The sequence below is a fragment of the Lethenteron reissneri genome, chromosome 18, assembly GCF_015708825.2.
Source record: "Lethenteron reissneri isolate LAM-NWPU_2019-01 chromosome 18, ASM1570882v1, whole genome shotgun sequence".
NCBI classification, from domain to species: domain Eukaryota; kingdom Metazoa; phylum Chordata; class Hyperoartia; order Petromyzontiformes; family Petromyzontidae; genus Lethenteron; species Lethenteron reissneri.
This window is the reverse complement of record NC_083796.1, coordinates 3,726,597-3,740,044: the sequence shown is the minus strand read 5'-3', so window position 1 is coordinate 3,740,044 and position 13,448 is coordinate 3,726,597. Positions and strand designations below refer to the sequence as shown.

The following is a 13,448-nucleotide window of genomic DNA, read 5'->3' as shown; positions in this document are numbered from 1 at the left end:
AATCAATTATTGAAACCATTCATTGAATTGCACCATAACTGTCATGGGTAGCGCGTCATTTCATAGGCTTTCGCAAGCAACTTCAAAGCAATGAAAATGGAAAACATTTTTGAGGTCAGTGTCGCTCTTGGGTTCTCGACACCAGTGTCCTGCTGTCATCCGGTCCGATTTGCACATCTCGATGGAATGCGTTTAACATTGTTGACCGACGGATGAGATAATCAGGTCCCGTATTGAGAAGCGGCAGCCAAGAAGTATCTCTCAGCCCAGTTTCCGAGTGCCTCTATATGCAGCAGCATGTACTTTGCTCTGGCTCAGTCAATAATCACCAACATTATCAAATTATGGCAAGTCAATGTGAAGCCCATCTTGTTTTTGTAAAAAAAAACAACCGACCCATGACCAAAAAACTACTTTTAAAAGTTATAAGGCTGTATTGTTATCTCAATTCTAAGAAAGTTTTAAAACCGGTACACGAAAAAATATTTTCGTACATTAAGCTTTCCGCTACGGGCTGCACAGTTTTTTTTCTTAAATACATTTCTGTTTATGTTCGCAAGAAAGACTGATGTTCCGCAGATCACTGTGCCGCTGGGGAGTCATGCTCTGGCTTTCAGTTTTGCCTTATTTGGTCAGGCCGCCGAGGGGCCAGGGCCCAGGGAAGCATTACTACCGCATTTCCTCACGACAGCAAGGGTGTACCACATACCCGCCCCCACACACATCAGGAAATACCGTCTATAGCCTTACAAATTGTTGAGGCGAGTCATGTACGCGAGCACCTATTAAGGTCGGCATGGCGCAGAAACACGAGGGGGTGATGTGGCTAGCACCACGCCTAGCCTTTATACTTTGTCTCCCCCTAGTAGTGATGTTTTACACACATGTATCTAGTAGGAGACACCCAGATAAAAGTTTTGTTACCACTTGCAACTGATGTTATTTAAGGCCAGGAATCTAACTGAAGTCAGCAGGTTTGTCACTCAGTAAGTTAACCACTGTACCACTGCTCCACGCTTGCATCCAAACAGGTTGGTGGGCAGCGGTGCCCCATCAGTTGATCTCAGCAGTGGGCACACAAAGCATGACACAGTCAGAAGGAATCCCATTTTAAAATTAGGTGACGGTAAAAATTTTTGTAAAAAAAAAACATCCACTACCTTATCCAAGGATTGTTTTATTTTTCGAACATTTTACAATTGGGAAGATTCTTAACCATCTAAACTCCCCGCCCATAAAAAAAAGATTGCAGTCAATACAAAAGTCCATAAAAGGCAGGGTTTGGTATGCACAGCATAAAATGTTATTGCTTGTGAGAATATGTAGTTGGTTCATTGGCGATGGGCAACGGGCCAGCTATGATCGTCCCAGCTCACATGGTTTGGTAACAATTTAAAGCACAAGTTACTCATGTTGCACAATACTGTTGTAATAAACCCGTGGCGTAAGTTTGTAACAGGACAAAGAACATTGGCTTTGGAAACTGGCAAGTGACGAAAAATCAGGTGAGGTCAATTATCTAGAAAATAAAGGCTCTGGTGTTCCATGGCCTTTAAAAAAAAATCAACGATGTCTGCAATCAAGAAGCCTTTTAAAACAACAAAAGGGGCAATTGACTCCTTCCCCTTTGAACACGCAACATGTTTCCACTACATGGCGCCACCGTTTCATAACCGGTAGCAATACAACAATTAAATCAGTGGCTTACGTTGTGTTCAACATAACATAAACCAGATTACCACCTCCTAAAGGTGAACCCGAATTTTCAGCACTAAGTGCTTGCCACAAAGGAGCATAAACCATCACGTAAACTCTGGTCATTGCTTTTGGCTAACCATCGAACAAAGACGGTCACTGCATCACATGCTTTCAGTTGCGCTTCTGCGGCCGTCTGGAACGCTCTTCCTTCTAATATTAGGAAGCCACTGGAGCTATGCTCTTTTAAATAGAAAACTCATTACTTTAGAATTACTTTTTGTGTTTAGCTTTTAGGCCACGAGTGCATCACCTGCGTTATCATTTATTGCCATCAAATGGCGAGGTTTTTTTGTTTGGCACACTTAGGTAGCCATTTGCTAAATGTCTATGCTACCATAAAACTGCAATATTTTCTATATACAGTTGAATATTATGAAGCTAATACTGTCAATTACTCAGTTGCCAACTCGTAACATGGCCGATCTGAATGTTTCCCTTCATATGGCAAAATGCAGTGACCTGCATAAAACACCTTCAGTTAATTTTCCCCTTTACTTTTTTTCCTCCATTGCCTTAGCACTGCAGGCTCTGGTAGCAATTATCAGAGCGCCTTCTACAGTCACCGCTACTTTGTACCAATCGCTACAGATGTCTCCCTAGGCATCCACTTTTTCACATCGTCTAACGATGCTTTTATCGGACCTCAACCCCATTTGCCTTTGGCTACACATTCAGTCAAACACTGTTTTAAAGAACACTGGGAGGAAAAATATACCTAAGCTGCTTTAAACAACCGGCTACTGAACCCTGGTCTCCTGAACGCAAATGTCCATTACACAAAGTGACTTTCACGTCTCCTTGGCTCATGGGCAATGCTCACACACAGTCATTTGAGCACATCTCTCAAATTCGAGGGCTATCTGCAAAGCGGCAGCATTGAGGCCGACTGACTGCAGGTTGCACAGGATGCACACCGCGATGCCACGCGGGAGGTGCGGCCCTTGCTCAGGGGATGGCGTCCCTTCGGCAGGGAGCACGAGCAGCACGGAGCTGGCCCCGACGGCGCCGCCAGTTTGCGAAGCGTAGCGGCGAGTGCGCCGGCAAGCGCCGCACTCCTGCCGGCTCTCAACCACGCCCCACCCCATGCCATATCCACCGTCCCGGTCCCAAGACATCTCGCTGCCGGGGACAGGTGACCAAAGCGCACGCATGGTCGTGGACTTGAGGTAGCCCGGCAGATGGCCGTTATCTACATCCGAGGCTTCCGTCTGCAACGGGGCAATGGAACACAGGGCGAGAGACAGAGAGCAGCTGGATGGATGAAATTTGGGCTTCTGTGTTCTGGAGGATTGCAGCAGCATGGGACTGAAGATGATAATGGTGTCGGTGTGAGGCTTTCATGCAGCAGCAGAAAAGGAATGGCTGCACGTAATGGTGGCCACTTTAAAGATGCTTGAAACAATAAATTGGTTAAAACAATTAGCAAGATAAGATGTTTTGTGCTATGGGATATGCTATCTGGAAGTTAAAAAGATAGCGTGTAATGATACCTCATTAATTTAGCCAGGAAAAACTCTTGCGTTTCAAGAATATTTTCACGATCCTACATTGGGATGATTTGCATGTGGGGAATTCCCCAAAACTATGCCATCCACAAACTCGTACGTCCAATACATTTTCAACACAAATTATGAAAGCTACTGCAGTGTGAAAGACTTAGGTCAGGGGTCAGAAACTTGCAGCTCCGGAACCGGAAGCAGCTCTTTAAGGATTGTTTCCTAACGTTATTTACATGCATTGCAACTCTATAGTGATTTTTTTAAAAGAAATTCGAAAATGGCTCTTCTTGTTATGGTTGCTGACCCCTGACTTAGGGTGCATGATGATACCTGATAGCTGTAAAGCATGGCGTTGGCAAACTTCAGCAGGTCTCCCACAGTGGAGAGGAAGCCACCCCCAGCCCACTTGTACGAGTTGTCGACATACTGTGCATTCAAAATCCGACCCCTTTTGTTAAACACGTAATACCTACAAAGCAGGAGAATGGTGGAACATAAACACAGATTCCAAAAAAACACAGGATGAGATGTTACTATCCTTTGTGCAAGCACTTCCAAGAGTTCATGAACAGTGAGCCTGGTGAAATTTGGGGAGCGCATCGTCAGTAGTGACCCTTAACACACTTAACCTCAAGCATAATGCACGATTACTCGGCACACAACATGTATATTTATCAATTAAAACCCCGACTCTCACGCTCACGATACATTCACTGAAGCTCCCGACTCACGTCGTCAAAAGCACATCAGACAAACCATGGCGCGAACAGCCTAAGTAGGTAACTATGAACGTTTTATATTTGTATTGCAATTTAATTCCTACAGCTGTGAAGGCCAAAGCACAGTCAGCTCCATGCCCGAGGCAGTGCGTGCGCCTGCATCCCATCCGGCTTGACGGTCAGGGAGACCCACCTGGAGCGGTTATAGATGATGGGCTCATTGAGATCGGCCAAAGTATTCAGCATGTCGAGCTGGCGGAACATCTTGAGCATGTGCTGCACGAAGTCGTCACCTGAGCAGCTCTCCACCACGCTGCTCAGCAGGGTGAAAGCGTGCGTCGAGTAGAGAAACTCGGTGCCTGGGCGTAACACGGGACGGGGCGATGGGAAAGATGGCTCGGAAAAGTGTCAGGCTCTAAAAAACAAAAAAAGCTTAACATTGATTTGTTTGTCAACGACTTCACATTAGGCTTCTAATGATGCAGATGTTCATCGATCGAAATGATTACGCTTACGTTACATGCACTGAATTGTGCACGTGAGAATCAATTTAGAAATGTGCGTTTGGAGTATTTGGCTGCTATATATTTCCACATGATAAGCCACTTTGTTGAGCTATCATTTGCTGTCAAGTTACTCCTATAAAAAGTTATTTAGCTTCGTGAACCTTACCTGGTGACATAAAAAGTAAAGTAAGAACATGTACATTAATTAATAATACATTTTGCTTTGTATATGCTATAGGTTATTGTTTTACATAGTTATTTCACTATGGACTTGTCTAGTTATTATGAAAGTTTTGATAGTTGAAAAATCCTACATCTTTTCTAAATGCTTACCTGGTCTGTATACGAGGGGATCATTTTTAAACAGTTTCAGCGAGTCGCTCACACTTGAAAATTTCTCCATCAGATAATATTCCTCTTTTGAAAACTCCTGACTATTGCCTCTGAGTTTTGGTGCATTTATCACTTTGTCTGTTTCTTTAGGGTTTCCTTCTAGTTGCTTTTTCTTGTCCTCCGAGTTGTTCTTGCTGGCCAAACTTGCTTTCTTCTCGGTCCTGTCCACTTTCTGTCCACTTCGGGCTTTTTTTCGTTTTTCCTCTTCATCCCGGACTTTCTGTGGGTCCTTTTCGTAATGGCGAATCCCCGAGAAGTGAGACAAAATTTGTCGAGGAGTGATGGTCACCTGCCAAGAATAACTCGAGTTAGGCTTAACTTCTCTTGCAATCCAAATTCAAACACTGGCAGCACAAAATGTGCGACTCCATTCTATGCCCCAAACAATTGCAGCATAGTCGCTAACACAAAACACACATCCAAAATACAAAGCAGCAGTTTAATTTCAGACATAAGGATGAAAAAAAAATTCATGACAACAGTGCACAAAGCCAGCCTGGCTTTACAGAAGAGAATTTACAACGATTATAATTTGTAAATTATGACAATGTCATCTCATATATGTGTGCAGCAGTTGTATCCTATTAACAACCCTGAGCCAGGAGTTGGAAATTCTATTTTCATATGGCAGGGGTGAGTCCATCCACAGGACAACCACTGCTGACTGCTTGCAAAGTGGAACTCGTTTTATTTACCTCAGATGGTTAAAGACCTGAATCGGCCCCACACTATAACTTTAAAATGTAACCTTTCAATTGCAATCCTTGCACCTAGTTGCAAGCCTGGAACTCTAACCAATTACCAGAACATTAATTTATAGTTTATAACATTATGTATTAGGCATGTAACAATGCATCACATCATTCATTATAAGCTTTGATTAGGCTCACAATTATAAATCAATTATTTTCAGAAATTATGATAATTATTTAAATTTTCATTCGGCAAATGAACGAAGCATACCAAATAAGTATCTTTAGTCATGCACTGTGATGCCGCATCTTGATGACAAACTATCGAATTACTGGGATGGTGAAATGTTCCACGCCTTTTAGGCATTCCACAATGCCAGACAAGGCCACAATGTGGCAAAAACTCCTGAAAAGTTTTGGTGACGTCAGGACTCACCTTTTGGCCCTGGAATTCCTTCTCGGGAAAGTCAGGCACATAGGTCTGCACGGGTGCATCCAGATCAACCTTTCCGGCCTCCCACAGCCGCGCTAAAGCTGCCGTTGTCAGGCTCTTGCTCACACTTGCGACGCGCATCACCGTATTTCCGTGACATGGCAGGCGGTTCTCCAGGTCAGCGAAGCCCAGTCCTGGAAGTCAAAGAAAGGTGGAGATTAGGGGCATCAGGCACAGAGTCTCATGATTCAGTTTCTCCAAATTATTAAAACTCATTGTTAGACATGTAATAATCCAAGCAGACATTGATTAAATTGATTCATATTTGCTTATCATACATGCTTCGAATTACAGATGTGAGAAATTATTACAATGTATGGAAATTATACACATGATATGTTATATTACATTTAGGATGTGGAAAACGAAACTGTAGGATACAAAATAAATAAATACGAGACAGTAAAAATATGTTAAGTTTTAAAATGTAGATTTCCATTAACCATGGGAAAATGTAGGCTTTTGCTATGCTATGTAGCCAGGAAATTGGATAATATTACGTGCAATGCTTGAAACTAAAATAAACGAGAAAACTGTGCTGAATTTTTTTATAAAGTAGACTACGTCTAACAAAGTTTGTACTGAGGAATACACACTATTCGGCTATGTGGTTTACGTCATACTGCTGTGTTACACTGTGTGGAATTTCCAGTCACCTTCAGTCCAAACAACCTCTCCATTCACCGACACTCCAACAACCATGCCAGGCGCTCCCACTTCGTCCTCAATACCCAACATGTCCAAATAAGGGAAGAAGAGAAAACCATTAGAACATTCATTATTATTGTCCTTTTGAGATTGGGCAGTGACTGCAAAACAAATGCGACTCAGCTGCCCTCTAGCGTAGAATACAACCTTGTAAAAAATGTTTTAACAAACTTCACCCAGATTCTATCACTTTGTAGCTTGTTACTGAAAACGTCTGAGCATTTAATGTAGTTTTTGTGTAAATGCTAAAAACATTCAATGAAAAAAAATCATTATTTGCTAAGTACCATGCAGATTGAAAAATACACCATTATCATCTTGAAGGCTTTTTTAAACTGATAAAGAACATCCAAAAGTTTAATCACATTTACTAATGGAATTCGACCAAGTTCCCAATCTGAGTTCCAATAACATGTTTTAACAAACAATTGGATTGGCAAAATCCAAAAATTGATGTTGTTATTAAATTGATTCAACTCATCATGGATGCAGTCTGATGCATGTCAGCAAATACAGCTATTGGGAGGAAGGGTTGATGGATCGTTGGGCAACCAGATTATTCCTACAGCTGGTAGTATGGTAAGTAGGATTCTTACAGGCTGCATGTATACCAGTGTTTGGAAAGTCCTTATTGAAGACTTATACACTTTAGTATTTGAGTTTTCTCAGCAGTTTGAGCATTCTTTCATTTCCGTGGTTCTTCTTTCCATTGCTGATAATAGTTCCGTCTTCAGTATATTGCAATGAATTCGGGAATGCCACAATGAGTCTCAATATATTTTTGGAGCCTGTGTTTGAGTGCTAATCGTATTCTGTAGGGCAAGAGTAGTGGCGCAATAGATAGCACACTTAACTCTGAACTCAGCGAACCGAGTTTGAACGCTTACCACTGCCAACATCAGCGGTGAGTGGAACTTTGACCGGTCAACCCTTCACCAACTCTCACTGACAAGTAGTGTAAAGCATGGCCAAGCCACTCTCACAGGCAATTTATGCAACGGGATGGCTGTCATTCAACGCCTTTAAGGCAACGGGAGGTAGATCAAAGAGCTCAATCAAAGGTGGCCAAGAGATGGCAGTACACATCCATTGAATTGTTATCCCTTGCATTGTATGCCAGGGTTTTCCCCGGATACTATGGATTCCTTCCACACAAACAACCACTAATTGGTTAATTTGGCACAAACATCGCAAAGCAGGATTATCCTGAAAATGGGTCTTGGGACTTACTTTGGCTTTCCTTAGTAAAGAGCATTAATCATTGTTATCATTATGTAATGACCTGTGCTGGATTAAAGCCTCCCTAATCCATAGTCCTCTCTCATCGACTTGAAATGCACCTGCCTGATGGATTGAGCCCAACAGTGTTAGTATCATGCCACCACACAACAACACTTTAGTGTCTGCAATTCATAAAGGAGTCCGAGATCCCAGGCAGAACTCGGACCCTCTTAAAAATACACACACGCAACTTTGTACAGATACTTCAGGATTTTTCTGGACTTAAGCGACGGTATAAAATCAAAACAAGCGAAACTTGTGGGCCATCAACAATTAGCTCACCTTGACCTTTTGGAGTAGATCCCTGCTCGCCCACACAGCCGAGCCCCATGGTCCCATGTCTCTCTTCAAATTCCCCTCGCACTCCGTCCTAGGCAAGAGACCCATCCTCTCTTCATCACCACCACCACCATCATCATCTTCATCGTCGTGGACGTTCCATCTCTTGGAAGATTTCACCGCGGAGAGAAGAACTGAGAGGTGGCTAGGGCCATCACGGAGGTGCTCGGGGAAGCCCACCACAGCGAGTCCCACCAGCAGCCAGGCCGCCACCTTCACAAGCTGCCGGCCCCTGGTCCCTCGACTCCGTCTCTGCCACCAGGAGCCCGTCGAGTAGCACACACAGCGCTGGCTTCTTGTTGCCAGCAGCCGCGGAAAGACCGCACAGGCCGCGCTGAAGCCACGGTCTGTCCTGGAATGGCAGCCGAAGAGAGAGGGAGTCTGCGGGCAGAGACCGAGAGGCAGCGGCGGCGGCCCTGGCTTCGCTCGGACTTTGCTGAATGATAAACTTAGCAAACGAGCGGGTAGACGCCACTGCATTGTGGCGATGAGTGAAGAACACGATTCGCCGGGTGGCTCAGGGCTCAGGGAGGGCTAGTGTAGCCACAGAGACGCTGAGCAGGCCCCTTCGTGAAGACGCTGGGGCATAGCGAGCAAAGTGCAGTACAACAATGGGCTTTGGTGCACTGCCCCCTGCTGATGATGTGAGCCCACAATGGCACGGGCAGCTTCTTCATTTGCCAGGGCCGCTTCTCACCCCGTGGGCTCGAACGCATTTGGGGAGGGGGGGGGGGGCGACAGGGGAGGGGGGGAGCGACGGGGGGAAGCGACGGGGGGGGGAGCGACTGGGGGGGAGCGACGGGGGGGGGGGCGATGGGGGGGGGAGCGACGGGGGGGGGGGAAGCGACGGGGGGGGGGGAAGCGACAGGGGGGGGGGGGAAGCGACAGGGGGGGGGGGGGAGCGACGGGGGAGGGGGGAAGCGACGGGGGGGGAAGCGACGGGGGGGGCGACGGGGGGGCGACGGGGGGGGGGGAAGCGACGGGGGAGGGGGAAGCGACGGGGGAGGGGGGAAGCGACGGGGGTGGGGGCGACGGGGGGGGGGAGGAAGCGACGGGGGGGGGAGCGACGGGGGAGGGGGGAAGCGACGGGGGGGCGACGGGGGGGCGACGGGGGGGGGGAAGCGACGGGGGAGGGGGGGGCGACGGGGGAGGGGGGAAGCGACGGGGGGGGGGCGACGGGGGGGGGGGGAAGCGACGGGGGAGGGGGGGGCGACGGGGGAGGGGGGAAGCGACGGGGGTGGGGGGGAAGCGACGGGGGTGGGGGCGACGGGGGGGGGAGGGAAGCGACGGGGGAGGGGGGAAGCGACGGGGGTGGGGGCGACGGGGGAGGGGGGGAAGCGACGGGGGAGAGGGGGGGAGCGACGGGGGGGGCGGAAGCGACGGGGGGGGCGACGGGGGGGGGGGAAGCGACGGGGGAGGGGGGGGAAGCGACGGGGGAGGGGGGGGGCGACGGGGGAGGGGGGAAGCGACGGGGGTGGGGGGCGACGGGGGGGGGGAGCGACGGGGGGGGGGGAGGAAGCGACGGGGGAGGGGGGGGCGACGGGGGAGGGGGGAAGCGACGGGGGTGGGGGCGACGGGGGGGGGAGCGACGGGGGGGGAGGAAGCGACGGGGGAGGGGGGGAAGCGACGGGGGTGGGGGCGACGGGGGGGAGCGACGGGGGGGGGAGGAAGCGACGGGGGAGGGGGGAAGCGACGGGGGTGGGGGCGACGGGGGGGGGGAGCGACGGGGGGGGGGAGGAAGCGACGGGGGAGGGGGGGAAGCGACGGGGGTGGGGGCGACGGGGGTGGGGGCGACGGGGGGGGGAGGAAGCGACGGGGGAGGGGGGGAGCGACGGGGGTGGGGGCGACGGGGGTGGGGGCGACGGGGGGGGGGGGAAGCGACGGGGGAGGGGGGGGCGACGGGGGAGGGGGGAAGCGACGGGGGTGGGGGCGACGGGGGGGGGGAGGAAGCGACGGAGGAGGGGGGAAGCGACGGGGGTGGGGGCGACGGGGGAGGAGGGAAGCGACGGGGGAGAGGGGGGAGCGACGGGGGGGGCGACGGGGGGGGGGGGGAAGCGACGGGGGAGGGGGGGGCGACGGGGGAGGGGGGAAGCGACGGGGGAGGGGGGAAGCGACGGGGGGGGGGAGCGACGGGGGGGGGCGACGGGGGAGGGGGGGAAGCGACGGGGGAGAGGGGGGAGCGACGGGGGGGGCGACGGGGGGGAGGAAGCGACGGGGGGGGCGACGGGGGGGGGGGGGAAGCGACGGGGGAGGGGGGGGGCGACGGGGGAGGGGGGGAAGCGACGGGGGTGGGGGGCGACGGGGGGGGGGAGCGACGGGGGGGGGAGGAAGCGACGGGGGAGGGGGGGGGTGACGGGGGAAGCGACGGGGGTGGGGGCGACGGGGGGGGGAGCGACGGGGGGGGGGAGGAAGCGACGGTGGAGGGGGGAAGCGACGGGGGTGGGGGCGACGGGGGTGGGGGCGACGGGGGGGAGGAAGCGACGGGGGGGGGCGACGGGGGGGGGGGGGGGAAGCGACGGGGGAGGGGGGGGCGACGGGGGAGGGGGGAAGCGACGGGGGTGGGGGCGACGGGGGGGGGGAGGAAGCGACGGAGGAGGGGGGAAGCGACGGGGGTGGGGGCGACGGGGGAGGAGGGAAGCGACGGGGAGAGGGGGGAGCGACGGGGGGGGCGACGGGGGGGGGGGAAGCGACGGGGGAGGGGGGGGCGACGGGGGAGGGGGGGAAGCGACGGGGGAGGGGGGAAGCGACGGGGGGGGGGAGCGACGGGGGGGGGCGACGGGGGAGGGGGGAAGCGACGGGGGAGAGGGGGGAGCGACGGGGGGGGCGACGGGGGGGAGGAAGCGACGGGGGGGGCGACGGGGGGGGGGGGAAGCGACGGGGGAGGGGGGGGGCGACGGGGGAGGGGGGAAGCGACGGGGGTGGGGGCGACGGGGGGGGGGAGCGACGGGGGGGGGAGGAAGCGACGGGGGAGGGGGGGGGTGACGGGGGAGGGGGGGAAGCGACGGGGGTGGGGGCGACGGGGGGGGGGAGCGACGGGGGGGGGGAGGAAGCGACGGTGGAGGGGGGAAGCGACGGGGGTGGGGGCGACGGGGGTGGGGGCGACGGGGGTGGGGGCGACGGGGGTGGGGGCGACGGGGGGGGGGAGGAAGCGACGGGGGAGAGGGGGGAGCGACGGGGGAGAGGGGGGAGCGACGGGGGGGGGGGGAAGCGACGGGGGAGGGGGGAAGCGACGGGGGAGGGGGGAAGCGACGGGGGGGGCGACGGGGGGGAGGAAGCGACGGGGGGGGCGACGGGGGGGGGGGGGGAAGCGACGGGGGAGGGGGGGGCGACGGGGGAGGGGGGGAAGCGACGGGGGTGGGGGCGACGGGGGGGGGGAGGAAGCGACGGAGGAGGGGGGAAGCGACGGGGGTGGGGGCGACGGGGGAGGAGGGAAGCGACGGGGGAGAGGGGGGAGCGACGGGGGGGGCGACGGGGGGGGGGGGAAGCGACGGGGGAGGGGGAGGGGGGGGCGACGGGGGAGGGGGGAAGCGACGGGGGTGGGGGCGACGGGGGGGGGAGGAAGCGACGGAGGAGGGGGGAAGCGACGGGGGTGGGGGCGACGGGGGAGGAGGGAAGCGACGGGGGAGAGGGGGGAGCGACGGGGGGGGCGACGGGGGGGGGGGGAAGCGACGGGGGAGGGGGGGCGACGGGGGAGGGGGGAAGCGACGGGGGAGGGGGGAAGCGACGGGGGGGGGGGAGCGACGGGGGGGGGCGACGGGGGAGGGGGGAAGCGACGGGGGAGAGGGGGGGAGCGACGGGGGGGGCGACGGGGGGGAGGAAGCGACGGGGGGGGGCGACGGGGGGGGGGGGGGAAGCGACGGGGGAGGGGGGGGGCGACGGGGGAGGGGGGAAGCGAGGGGGGTGGGGGCGACGGGGGGGGGAGCGACGGGGGGGGGAGGAAGCGACGGGGGAGGGGGGGGCGACGGGGGAGGGGGGGCGACGGGGGAGGGGGGAAGCGACGGGGGTGGGGGCGACGGGGGGGGAGCGACGGGGGGGGGGAGGAAGCGACGGGGGAGAGGGGGGAGCGACGGGGGGGGGGGAAGCGACGGGGGAGGGGGGAAGCGACGGGGGAGGGGGGAAGCGACGAGGGGGGCGACGGGGGGGAGGAAGCGACGGGGGGGGCGACGGGGGGGGGGAAGCGACGGGGGAGGGGGGGGCGACGGGGGAGGGGGGAAGCGACGGGGGTGGGGGCGACGGGGGGGGGGAGCGACGGGGGGGGGAGGAAGCGACGGGGGAGGGGGGAAGCGACGGGGGTGGGGGCGACGGGGGGGGGAGCGACGGGGGGGGGAGGAAGCGACGGGGGAGGGGGGGAGCGACGGGGGGGGGGGGGGAGATGGGACGTAGGCTGCGGCACGGATACCGTGCAGGAGAAGATATTAACGCGCACGGCGAGCGTCACGTAACTTGAAACGAATGCCGTTAATAGCACAAGCTAAGTTCACGGTTCGATTTCCAGAGGCCGCCCTGGTTAATACTGCATGCGTTTTTTAGCATAAACAATTATACGCGTCGTCTGCTTCACGATGGATTTTAAAGATCCCGTAACCTCTACGCCTGAGTAGGGGCAATTGTGTTGCTATGGTCCAAAATTTGCCAAAATAAAATAAATACCCGTAAATTACTCAATTGGGATTATCCATAGCAATATTCGCTAAAATTTGTCAGGGCCCTGTTGAAAAAGAGTCATATGAGACCCAGTGAGGCATTTCTGGGTGAACAAATGCAGGAAAGCGTGAACATGTGTTCTCTCTCCATTGCGGCCTTTTAAACCTGGAGCAGTGGTCTTCAGAATCAGAATATTTATTGATACTATCCGGGAGGAATCCGATGAGCTATGAATCTATTTTGTTTTACACAAGTCCAGTAGGGACGGGTTAGAACGTTTCAACAACAAACAATACAAAAGCACGATATGAGTGAAAAGTATAGGAAAGCTAAACAAATCGCTTAAATGTGCAAATAAAACTAAACTAGTTTTTTTAAGCTTTCGTGACTGCAGGGATTCATATTCTTGGTTCTTT

At 54.5% G+C, this 13,448-nt stretch overlaps 1 protein-coding gene across 1 annotated transcript; it reads right to left on the bottom strand.

Moving 5' to 3' along the window:
* Positions 1-1,161: 1,161 nt before the first annotated feature.
* LACTB (lactamase beta) lies at positions 1,162-9,099 on the bottom strand. The gene is made up of 7 exons (XM_061553484.1): positions 8,332-9,099; positions 6,717-6,783; positions 6,004-6,194; positions 4,816-5,164; positions 4,170-4,335; positions 3,588-3,726; positions 1,162-2,966 (listed from the first exon to the last, which is right to left on the bottom strand). Exons 1-7 carry the CDS (start codon positions 8,866-8,868, stop codon positions 2,562-2,564), a joined length of 1,854 nt encoding a protein of 617 aa, XP_061409468.1. The 5' UTR covers positions 8,869-9,099; the 3' UTR covers positions 1,162-2,561.
* Between the last annotated feature and the right edge of the window lie 4,349 nt (positions 9,100-13,448).